This window comes from Euprymna scolopes, chromosome 18, assembly GCF_053919585.1.
Source record: "Euprymna scolopes isolate OS-2025 chromosome 18, ASM5391958v1, whole genome shotgun sequence".
NCBI lineage: Eukaryota > Metazoa > Mollusca > Cephalopoda > Sepiida > Sepiolidae > Euprymna > Euprymna scolopes.
In genome coordinates this window covers 103643296-103656172 of record NC_136499.1, presented here as the reverse complement: position 1 = coordinate 103656172, position 12877 = coordinate 103643296, and the positions used below count along the sequence as shown (strand labels likewise).

At 33.2% G+C, this 12877-nt stretch overlaps 1 protein-coding gene across 1 annotated transcript in view; it reads left to right on the top strand.

The window, feature by feature from the left end:
* LOC145297725 (tRNA pseudouridine synthase A-like) overlaps positions 1-10607 on the top strand; it is a 56016-nt gene extending 45409 nt beyond the window's left edge. Inside the window, exon 9 of the mRNA XM_080143941.1 lies at positions 2267-10607. Coding sequence (XP_080000067.1) covers positions 2267-2358 — 92 coding nt within the window. The 3' untranslated portion in view covers positions 2359-10607. The remainder of the gene's footprint in view (positions 1-2266) is intronic.
* The last annotated feature ends 2270 nt before the right edge of the window (positions 10608-12877 follow it).

Sequence of the window (12877 nt, the reverse complement as noted above, 5' to 3'; positions counted from 1 at the left end):
TCGTAACGTGTAGGTACTGGGTTAAATTCTTCGTTGATCCTACTCATTTTTTCCCTCTTTTTTCCTTAAAAAGAATTAGTTACTTATATGTGAAAGAGAGTTTATAGCATTTATTTAATATTGGCTATTCTTTTCAATTTCTGTGCGAAAAAGAATGTCCTTTTCTTGTTAACACTTTATTTATCGTGCTTAGTAAAATCATTTTTTCTTCGATGTGCAGTCCCGTCAACTGGTGAAAAGTTTATTTTAATCGGATTAAAATCCAACATTTTTTTTTTTTATTTGTGCGAATATTCGCTTTAGTCAATAAAATAAAATATACTATCATTTACTTGCTGTATTTGCATAAGTTGTTTTTTCTTTTCTTGACGCTAATGCCTTTTAACCATAAGACATATTAGCGGGACATGCTTTTTAGAACAACAAAGTTTGTTTGTTTTGTTTCAACAGTACTTGTATTTATAGAGGTGGAAAAAGGTTGGGGTTTTTTTGTACTTACTGAAAACTTGGTCTCGTTAATTCAGTAGTAATAATTCTCCATGCAATTGTCTAAGGAGTTCGTAGTTTATGCTTTTAGTAGCATTTTTAACAGCAAGATAAGGCTTTTTGATGACGTCTTTGTTAAATCCTTTTTTCAGCAAGAATTGTTGTCCTTTTCAAAGTGTTCTTTATCCTGTGTTTGTGGATTTTTACGCTCGAATGTTGTTTTTGGGGTTTTTTTTTCCAAAATTGACATTAAGTTTTTCTCGTTCTTCACCGAACTCTTGAAAAATAATACTTTTGAAGTTTTGAATTTCCCCTGAGTGTAGGGAAAAACTATTTCGAATATCCGCGTGTGTTCTTTTTTCTTGAATCCTTTTGGTCGTCAAATGTTGTTTTCAAAAAGCTGGGTTTTTTTTTTTTTATAGTAAGCCCTTGCCTGAATATTCGTCATCCAGTTGTTGTAAGCAATTGTTGTGGATTGATCCGGGAAGTTCTTGAATCGTCCTCGTCAGCCAGTTGTTGTAGACCCGTGCTATGGGTTACAAATGAAAGAAACCACAAGTAGTGTAAAGTGTATAAAATATAATATGTATTTATCACAAAGAATACAGGTGCCATTAAAGTGTTATGAGAGGAACGTGTTCGTAGCATGCTGTTAAACATGGTATGAATGTCTCCACTTAGTCTCTGAAACCAGTGGTATTCATAGGACTGGTTGATTCCACTTCGTTCTCAAATAGAGGTGATTTGTACTCCACAACAGTTATTTTTTCCCCCTTTCCTTTTTGCAAAACTTGATCATGTTTTGTTCTTTTGGGTAATTGGTGGGATTGTGGTTCAGTTAAAGTAAGGGTCTCCTGAAACAAATTGACTTTTGTAGCATGTCTCACTGGCAATGGTGTGGCTGGTTAGGGATAGTTTTTCCTCCCATATTCTGTTTTGAAAAAATTATTCTTTCATTTAAAAATTTTAATATAAGATTAATATCTTTCATCATACAGAGTTCACACGAGCTTGAAAAGATCTTGAATTTTGGAAATCTGTACGAACCTTGTATGTAAATGAGGCAAATCACACGAATATGAAAAAGGATGATGTTTTATGTTCATCATGGATCTTGGGATTCTCCGACATTCTATTAAACTTTTGTCAATTCTGTGATTGCCTCTCAACAAGAAATTATAGATCTTTCTCTCATCCTGATAAAAACTGCACCAAACATTGATGTCATTGTTTTGTTTTTTCCTTTCCTTTTGCAAAACTTAATTATGCTCTGTGATACTAAAAAACAACAATTTTCCTCTACAAAACGGCCTAACCAAAAATAAATGAACCATGAATAAATATTTGAAGATATAAAGGACTTGAAGCATTAAAAATTTTATCAAAATTGCCTGGATTCAGCATAAAATAACCCAAAAAACGTTGATATGCCATAAAACAATTAAACCAAAAACCCTGAATAAATATTTAAAGATATAAAGAACTTTGAAGCATAAAAATATTTATTAAATTACCTGGATTCAGCATTAAATAATTCAAAAAGGGTTGATATGCCATAAAACAAAACAAGCAAATCCTTTCTAACATCAGCATATTGAAATAAATTTTAATGCAAAAAAATTTAACTTTTTTCTTTTTTTTTTTTAAGACATGAATTTCGTTATGCTTATTCAGATCAATTCATATCAATGATTTTTTTTTTTTTTTTTTTTGTATTCAAGACGACACAAGACAATGTGGTTGCTTTGAAAATCTAACGTTATTTTCTTTTTTCTTTCAGATTTAATATATGATCCAACTTCTCATCTGTCTTCAGATGGTGACACATCAAGTCAAGATTCAAATACAGAGGATCAAGACGACAATACTTAGGGGAACATTTGAACAAAGATTTTGACTTTGTACCAGTTTTGCTCCTCCCGATTCTTAATCATTGCCTGGTGCTACCAGATCAGGCTGTCTGAAGATATTGGCTTTCTGACTTAAATGCACCAAACATTGTTATTGTTTTTTCCTTTTCCCTTTGTAAAACTCAATCATGTTCCGCAAAGCCAAAAACAAAACAACAATTTTCCTCTACAAGATGATCCAACTAAATAAATAAATAAATATTTTGTAGATATAAAAAACTTGAAGCATAAAACCTTTATTGTTTGTTCAGAAAGAGTCGACAGATCGATTTTTTTTTATGTCTTTTTAAGCAAAACAACCGTACTTACTTGTCATGTCAAAAATAGTCATATATTCAAAAATTACGAAAACTCATCACAGTTAAAAATAATTTTTATGGAAAATTGGGGGAAATTGCATTTTCTTTAGATGTAAACACTTTGATGATTGCGAATACAGGGAACATATATGTCTCCTTTTTTTAACACTTTAATAGCGGACATTTTTTAAGGCCATAGCAATAGACTTTTCTTTACTAAAACCCCAATAGCAATTGTTCCACTCGATTCATTTTCATAATTTTTGGATATATTACTACTTTCAACGTGACAATTAAGTGTGTAATATTGTTTTTGCCTAAGACGGCATATTTAAAAATGTCAATCTGTTGAACTCTATCTTAACAAGCAGTAAAGCTTTTTTTCAGAATTACTGGATTTAGCATTGAATGACTCGAAAAGGGTTTAATATGCCATCAAACAAAATAACCAAACCAAACCCTTAATCTTTGTGCCAGTTTTAATATGTAGAAGAAACTTTTTTGCATATTCACAATAGATGATAGTCTTTTTTGAGAGACGTTACCTTTTGATATCCTCCACTTTGGCAGGAGGTGATTTCCATAGCGTCCTCTGATGGGAGGAATTCAATGAGTTGAATGGTGGTGGCAGGGGAAGGTGCAAGGTTATCTTCGTTGCATGATTATCTTTGGTCGATAAGAATGTGGCATAATTTTTTTGATAATAATGAATGTACAATCCCTCTCTTGGGGGTGTAACTATTGTATATTCTTACTTTTGAAGGCTTGTAGCATCACATACCTGAACATCTCTGTTGTAACTCGGGTTCCATCAATGCTTGCTCTGTTGGCTCCTGTTCCGTGCTTGTTGATCGACGGTGGTTCAGTTTTCAAAAGTCTATTTAACTAAACAAGAGAAACATCAAATACATGTGTACGAGAGAGAGAGAGAGATTTAGGAGATATACCATCTACATATACTAAAAGGCCGACTTTGGACCACACGTGTCCATCATCTCTATCACCCACCTACCCATCAACTCCCGGCCGGTTAACTGAGACCACTGTGATCTACGTCTGTTCTTGTTCTCATCAGAACAAAGTCTGATCTGATAGGATCAGTCAATCTAAAGATGCCAGTTTCATTATTTTCATGGCAAGTGCTCAGCTGAGTTTTAATCTATGGTCCCTCCTCGCCAAACTTTCACAAAAAATATTCGTCTAGCCAAAACCACTATCAATAATTTCCCACACACTTTATCTGTGCCTAAACCTAAACGTAGATTACATGAACAAAGTTTCTTTCTTAGAACTGCACCCTGTGGAACTCTCTTCCGTTTGCCTGCTTTCCAACTGACTACAATTTGATTATCTTCAAGTCTAACGTAAACAAGTTCTTGATGAACCGTCCCTCTAAGTAATCCAATTTACAAAATCTCCACTACTTATGATTACTATGCTATAATCCCATAACTAATGTATACCTGTTGACCCTTATCCTCGAATGGCCTCTGGGCCTTGATAAGTGGTGCAAAAAAAAAACAACACTGAACAATGTTATTAGTTTTCATTTTTGCTTTCCTCAATCAAAGACAAAAAACAAAAATGGCATTTTTCTTCTACAAAACAACCAAACCAAACCAAACACCATGAATAAATATTTGAAGATATAAAGAACTTGAAGCATAAAAACGGTTACCAAAAATGACCAGATTTGGCATTAAATCACCCAAAAAGGGTTGATATACCATAAAACAAAGCCAGCAAACTAAATACCATGATTAACTATTTGGAGATATAAAGAATTTGAAGCACAAAAACTTTTACCAAAGTGACCGAATTCGGCATTAAATAACCCCAAAAGTGTTGATATGCCGTAAAACAAAACAACCAAATACATTTTATTTTTTTACTAATAAATCATCTCTCATCAAAGCCTCAAGAACATTCAAATATAATGGTTAATGCATGGATTGATGAAAAAAAAAAAATTGAGAGGATTAAAAATGTTCACATACTATCAACTCGAAGCAATAGCTGATACACTAAACAGCAATTCTTCCCCCTTAGTCATGAACATTGCTCATTTAATGTGTGAGGACAAAAGAACAAAATTGGGGTGAAGCAAGAGTTACGAGAACACTGAATATAAACCCATATTACAACAGCAATCAAAAATTTATGTTCAATGAGATTTGAAAAAAATACTAAGATTTTTTTTATGAAGGAAAAAATTAAATGAACAAAAACAAAATGTCTTCAATCAATTTTTCATTATTTATAAATAAATTATCTTTATATTAATTATAATTTATATTTACTTTATATTAGATTTTGTTTTTGTTTTACGTCTCTTGGAATTATTTAATTATTACTTATTGTTACTGATAAGATGTAGCTTCCAGACTTCGTAAAACACAGATGCACATTACATTCATCACAATCAACTGATCAATCGCAAAGGAATTGTGGGTAGATCGTACAGCACTGAAAAAAAAAACAAACGTTGGTGCCAACTAGTGATGAAACGACTCCAATATTTTTCCAGATTCCGATACAATTACCAATTCTGTATGAAATTCCCAATGCCGATACAATTACGATTCTTTATAAATCTCTAAATATTTTGCTATAAAATTATTATTTTGTCCCGATTACCGTAAAAACACACCTTAAATGTGCATGTGTTTTCTCAAACGTAAAAACAATTGTGAAGGTGTGATCTGTAGATTTTAGTTTTACTGGAAGTTTAAATCAATAAATATTATTTTATTACTACAATGGAAGACGTTTTATAAAAACAAAATAAAATAACGTAGATAATTAAAGGAATCGGTTTTTCTCATCGGAAAATAGGCTCAAATTTTTCTGATTCCGATACCCCAAAAAAGCTCTGATTATTCCGATTCTGATTAATCGTTCCAACACTAATGCCAACCTATCATCTGTCCTCACAATAATTTCTGACTTAGGTATGTCAGAAAATATCGGAAAATTATCTCCCCTTAACTAGAAATACCAATTGTTATCTCCCCTTAATTAGAAATAACAATTACATTATAAGAGGTTTTACTAAAACTGTAAATTAGGCCCGGTTAATGTACGACTCATATAGAAACAACGTAAAGTTGCTTGAATCAGTAGGAGCCAATCGGGCATTCAGTCATGCCGAAGTTTAGTCGTACATAAGGAGTTTTACTTAAAATGTATGACTATTTGCTCCTGCTACTGGTTTTGCTAATAAAGCAACTTCAACACAAACGAACTATTAGGTTTTTCAGTACAAAATATCATAAAAATCTGTTGTAACATTAAAGTAAGCAATAAAATAAATTATCTTGGATTCATATGAAATGTATTTACAAAAAATAAATTTTTCTTAAGGCAGGAAGTAAATAGATACATAAGTATTTATATAATGAAATCCTTAAAGGCTGAAACAATTCTTTTTTCCAATTTTGTGTGCCATATTTTTTATTTTTTCGTTTTTTTCATTAAAAATCTTTGTAAAAAAAATAAACAAGTTTATTTGTTATATTAATTGTTCCTGGATTTTACTAATTATGCACGACTAAAATTAAACACAATTTTATGTATGTCTAATTAAATCCTAAAAGATTGAGACAATTATTTGGTGCACTGTATTGGAAAAAAATAATTCTCTCAGTCGTTAAGGGCTTAATTTATCAAAACAACTTTGACAGTTCCAAGTTTAATTTAAAAAACAAAATAAACAAACAAGAAAAAACAAGCAGTAGTCAATAATTATAACTTTCTAAAAATGTTTGAGAAAACTTTTTAAAAATGTGTTTTCTTTGCTTTTTTTTTTTTTTTTTTTTTTTTCCAGAAATGAACCAGAGTTGCAATAAAACAGAATTTTATGCAATATTATTAAAAAAACAAAAACAGAAAATAATTTTTAAAAAATAATAGTTATTTACTTGGCTTCCCACGAAGGCAGTTAGACACTAATGTTTTAAATGTGGGGAAAACTAGTTCCCTCAAGACGCACACTGGATTAGGAACATTGCCTCAGTCTTTAAGGATTTCTTATTTTTACAAAGATTTTTTAGTGTTATATTGTTATTGTGTTACAAAATTCAAATTTTAAAGAAAAAGGTTTCTTGTAAAATTTATTTTGCAAAAAAAAAAAAAAAAAATTCTTGGCTGAAAGTTGTGACTAAATTCGTTTTGTTTTTTATTTCAATAATAAAGAAATAAACTCGCTTATTTTTTTTTATTTTTTTTTTTGCAAAGATTAAAAAAATAAAAAAGTGGCACACTGGATTGAAAAAAGTCTCAGTCTTTAAGGATTTGACAAAAATAATCACGACTGTGAGTAAAGTCGTTTTATTGTTTATTTTAGTAACACAATATTTTTGTGCTGACAAACTCAGTAGATCACTCGTGTTAGAGAGAATATTCAATAAAAATCGGGAGTTTTCTTTTAGTAAATATCTTTTTAGATACGGACTTGAAAAAGATATTTGCCAGAAAATAACCTCAAAGCATCTGAGTAAATTTTCCTTTTTTATTATTACAAGATTGTTTTATATTGTTTTTAAAATATATAATTATCTACTGAAACATGTTTCGTCGTCTACGACTCATCAGAGTGGCTGAACATTATATTTTAAAAACAATATATATGGCGCTCCCTATATGAGGGTCCTAGATATGACCTAAAACTATATCCGATGGTGAGGCCCCCACCTTGCGGGCTTTGGGGAGTGTGGAGCCACCCTTTAATTACCATTGCTCCCAGGTCCACTCTGACCCGGAGTGGTAGTACCTGTTAGGGTCCCAACTATGGGTTAAATAGAATCTGACTTTAAAAAAAATATACTCCATTAAAAATCGTTCCTCAAAATAACTAGATTCGGCATTAAATAACCTGAAAAAGGTTGATATGCCGTAAAACAAAAACAACCAACCAACCCTATATGAGGGTACCAAATTAAAGGGAAAATTATTTCCAACTCGCATTTGGGTAAAATGCACTTTTGTAAATAATTGAATTCATTCAAAAGATATCGCAAAAACAAAAACAACATCTGCAATATTGTTTTATGATATTTTACGGACCCAGTTGATTGCTTGTGTCAAAGTTGCTTTTAATAAGCAACAGCAACAATTAGTCATACATTGATCATACATAATTTTTAGTAAAACCGCATTATAAGTAAATAGTTTTACTTTTGATTGTAAACATTTTTTATTCAATAAATTAAGAAGTGTTATTTATAAGAAATTAAAGAAATATTTTTTTTTTATCTGGAAAGAAAAGGCATTTTTTTATGCAATAAAATGCATAAGAATTTTAAAATCATGCAATTGCTAAAAATCTGTCAATTAAAAGGAAATATTACAAGTATTTAATTCCAATTTTTATTTATCGGAAAAACGATCTTCTTACATTTTTCTCAATTTTTTTTTTTTTCTTTCAATACCCTCCAGATATACATTGTAGTTTGGGTGTGTGTATGTATGTGTGGAAAACGACTCACAACATCTTAGTTAAATCTAGACCATCACTGTTGGTGGGTAAAATCCTCCTGATCTGTTCTGAGCTCCAACCTGTTGTCAACTGTCCCAAACTGAAAACTGTCCAAAACTAACTTTAAATATACTGACCTCTACGTTTGATCTTTTGTCTAAGATAGAAACTGACTACTTCTGCAATTGCCCCATCAGACAGGAGGGACTGATTATTTGGAAACCGACCACTGACCGTAAGGCATCTTCCTGCCTCAAAAGTTCATAAAGATTTTCAGCACCCCCCCCCATCTTCTTTTTTACTAATCCTACTTCCTATATTTCTGCTCTATTAATGAACCATTCCCCCTAGCAGGGCTACCCCAGTGTTGCCAACGACTATATAAAACAAAGAGAAGAAATGAAGTTGCGTTTGAACATATCTGCTATTCTTAGAATACTGAGCACTTCCATGACTCTCTATCACTTTCTATCCTGAGTAAAGTCAAGTAAATTTTTTTGTATAAAGCAGTATAACGATACAGTCACATTGTTCTTCCTTGGCGACGTGGCTTTTAAACATGTCTGTTATATGCAGGACATTGAGCACTTTGGATTGACTCACTTATACTCCTTGGTATATATGATACTGTATCATTCCTTTTTTGACTCGCAGGTGGGTGTCGCTTTTTTTAATTTCTAACACAAGTTTCCTTTTTTTCTTTTATGAATGGGGAGGGGGCGTTCATAGTATCACATTTTCATCTATAATATAAAGGGCAAAAATCTGTTTAAATGTATGTATGTTTGCATGTCTGCCTAAAACTTTCGACAGAAGCGATGGACTTGCACGAGATTGGTATCATTTTGAAGCTCGACCCTTCGGATGACAAATATCAAAAAATTGTCCAAAAACATTAATTATTTCACCCTCAACTGGGCACTTTTCTACAGCGAGGGTTGCTTTTTTTTTGCCAATATTTATGAAAGTCATCCCCTCTTTTCGATTGTCTAGCTTTAATTTATACCTATGTCACTTCTGGTTTGGCGATGGGCGCAACAGCAAAGATATTACGTTTATTTGGGGGGGGGGGGTTCCTCCGTCGTGGTATGGGTTCAAGCCTGTCTACCTACTACCACTTTCTATTTTTTTTTTTCTTAACAGACACCTCCAAACACCCAGACAACGCCGGGCACCCAGGCTATCTCTCAATAAAATCTTTTATTTTTTAGAAAAGAAAATATGTGAACTTTTCATCCATTCTTCCTCTCTGTGCATCTTTAAAGGATTATAGCAGACATAAATAAAGACTTATTTTTTCTCACAAAGAAATATCTCTGTGAGGTCATTTGACCACACATTGACCAATCAGCTTGCAGAATGCATTGATTTCATCTGTCCCTCGAAGAGCTACTCCAGCCCCTTTGAAAATCGGGATCGATTAACAGAGCGAACCCTGCAAGCAATGAGGAAAGATGTTCTCTTTATGTTTTCTGTCTCTGTCCGCTGGATGCTCAAGCATCGATTATCTTCCCCAGAAGATAACTACTGAGAGACTTTCAGAAGCCGAAAGAACTTTCTAACTCTTAATTTTCTTCACTTGGACGCTGTCCAACTTTTTCCCACCTACACTAAACGGTATAGGTAATTGAATAAATCCTTTCCTTATTATAAAAAAAAAAAAGAAAAAAAGTTTTTTTTCTTTCATGCAATGGTTTTTGTTATAATAATACTATTTAAAGAGATTAGAAAGTAGATCTTGGGTTTACTTTCGGCAGCTGCATAACTTTCGCTTATTATGCTCTTCAGTCCTCATATTTTATGAGAAATGTTTCTGACACAGGGAAGAATTGGTGTTTTCTGGGTCAATAGTATTAGACACAATAGCAAGTGTTTGTTTGTATACAAATGCCAAGAAGTGATACAGAATTGTTTTAACATTCAATGTAATAAATCAAATGTAAAGAGAAAAAAACGTAAGTTTCTGTCATTCTGTGCTTCCATAGTTATGAATGATGCAAAGTGAAAGTGGGAAATCATATGTTTTCGAACTATGTTGCCCGATCAAATGTGCATCTGCTTTTTCTGATGAGTAATTCAAAAACTCGTCTGGCCAAAACCACTATCAATAATTTCCCACACTCCTTGTCTGGGCCTGGACCTAAATGTAGATTCCATGAACAACGCTTCTTTCTTAGAACTGCACGCTTGTGGAACTCTCTTCCGATTGCCTGCTTTCCAGTTGACTACAATCTGATTGTCTTCAAGTCCAATGTAAACAAGTTCTTGATGAATCGTCCCCCTAAGTAATCCAATTTAAAAAATCTACACTACTTATGTTTACTACGCTATAATCACATTGGCTAATGTATACTCATTAACCCTTATCCTCGAGTGGCCTCCAGGCCTTGAAAAGTGGTTAGTCCTGTGTAAAAAAAAAAAAAAAAAAATGAATAATTGATTGAATTAAAAGTTAAAGAAGACATGAAAAGTTTTGTTTGGTTAAGTGTAATCAAAAACAACAGTTATGCAGACAACATGACAATCTATGGCAACACTTCAAAGACCAGCAATGATGAAGATCTTTCTGATTCTCTCTGTTCTGATTTTGAGAATGTGGGAGAATGGGGAAAAAGGTGGTTGGTTAATTTTAATGCATCGGAAATAAAGTTTCTCTTCTTTCATCACAAACTCTCTACCCCCCCCCCCACCACCACATCCCAATTGAAATGAATGGCTCTTGTCTTGAGGAAGCTCTATGTCTTGACAAGCTTCTAGGACTGAACTTTACTCCTGATCTGAAATGGAACACGTATATCAAATCATATACCAAGATCATTGGAAAAATGGTTGGATCACTCTACCACTCCAGTATGTACCTCATTGCCGATGCAAACTTCTATATGCCTTAAAATGGAATGCTGGTGTTACAGCTGGGCAGGAGCTGCGTGGTGTGCCTTTTTAAGCCTTGATAGTGTTCAAAACTGGCTTTGAAACCTAGTAGATGATGCCCTTTTCTCTTTCCCACGGAAGAGACATTGCAAGCTTCTCTTTGCTCTATCATTATTTTCATGGCAAGTGCTTGACTGAAGTCCAATCTATGGCTCTGCCCTTTTACCAAACTTTCACAAAATGACTCAACTAGCTACAACCACTATATACGATTTCCTATCTGTGCCGAAATCTAAACGCAGATTCCATGAACAAGGCTTCTTTCCCAGAACTACCCATCTGTGAAACACAGTTCCACTGGCCTGCTTCCCAGTTAATTACAACATGGTAGCCTTCAAATCCAGTGTAAACAAGCTGTTGTGTGAGCGGTCCCGATAAATAATCAAATTCTATCCAATTTACACTATTCACGATTACTACACTACCACCTTACATTCATTAACCCTTATCCTCGAGTGGCTTTCAGGCCTTGATAAGTGGTGACTTCCAGTTAAAAAAACAAAAAATGCTGAGAATGTTTTTTAATGTGTTGGAAAATATGAACTGTTAATCAGGATTGTGACTGTTACTATGTAAGTAGAACTGCTGATTAGTGGCTATTCCATCATTCTGTTAAACTAAGGATGAAAGGGGATTGTTTGTTATTTCATTTTTTTTTTGTCTAACAATAATATGTAATAAGTAAGTGAATGTAAGACGACAAATAATGTTTTAGGTGGCATGTAGGCCATGTATAATTATGAAAAAAGATCTAATGATTTTGACTTCCGTGGGACGACTAAATTTAAAAAGAGTAAAATAGTTGCTACTACCAATGTGGGATTATGTATTTGAGAGAGTGAGTAAGGGAGGTTAAGTTTTAACATTTATTAAACGGCGACAAAATGGGCATATTCTTGTGTGAAAACATGCTGTAATATTAGCTTTAAATTGTGTGTAAAAAATTTGCATAGGAATGGCCTCATTGTTTTCCTATGGTGTCGAAAGTTATGGGGGAAAACCGTTTCCATTTTATTAATATAGAAGATATAGCTAGTATACAAGAATAGAAACAGATAATAACATATATATTAAAAATTAGCGGCTGTGCCATGTCGGCACACACAACGCCGTGTCAAACACAAAATCGAGTACACTCAACATCAAGTACACTCAACGTCATCTTACCATCAACGCTTACCCTGTGAACTCAGAGTATGGGAAATTCCCGTATGCACAAAACAAAATCACTAAAAAAAAAAAAAAATACCTTAACTAAGGGTAAGGATAATGAGTAAACGTTGGATAAAATGATGGTTAAAATTATTGTGAACTTGCCAAGATTTGAACCTGGAATCTTCTGATCCATAGTCAGGCACATTATCCGTTGTGTCATAAGTCCTGTCCACATGCCAAAAGATGTAACCGTGACTGTATACAGACAGTGCTAAATTCAGTTTACATGGACAGATAACTTTTTCAACAAGTTTACGAAACGGCCCAAAAACCCCTATTTCGAGCTTTTTGTGTGACTCTGCGTTGTTAGTTATGAACCATACATAGATAAGTACAATCTAGGGACTATAACCTTCCAGGGAAAAAAAGAAAAACCCAGGTGTCCCCTACACATAGTATTTTATTCCTTCTGATCAGTGTTTTTAAGTGACGACAAAGGAAAAGGTTAGATGGTTTAATATCGCTGCCAGCAAATCGTTTCTTGTTTTAAAGACAGAAAAATTATGCATATTTTTTGTTGTATCAAACCCCGATTGTCACCAGAGGATGTAGCTGAGGGG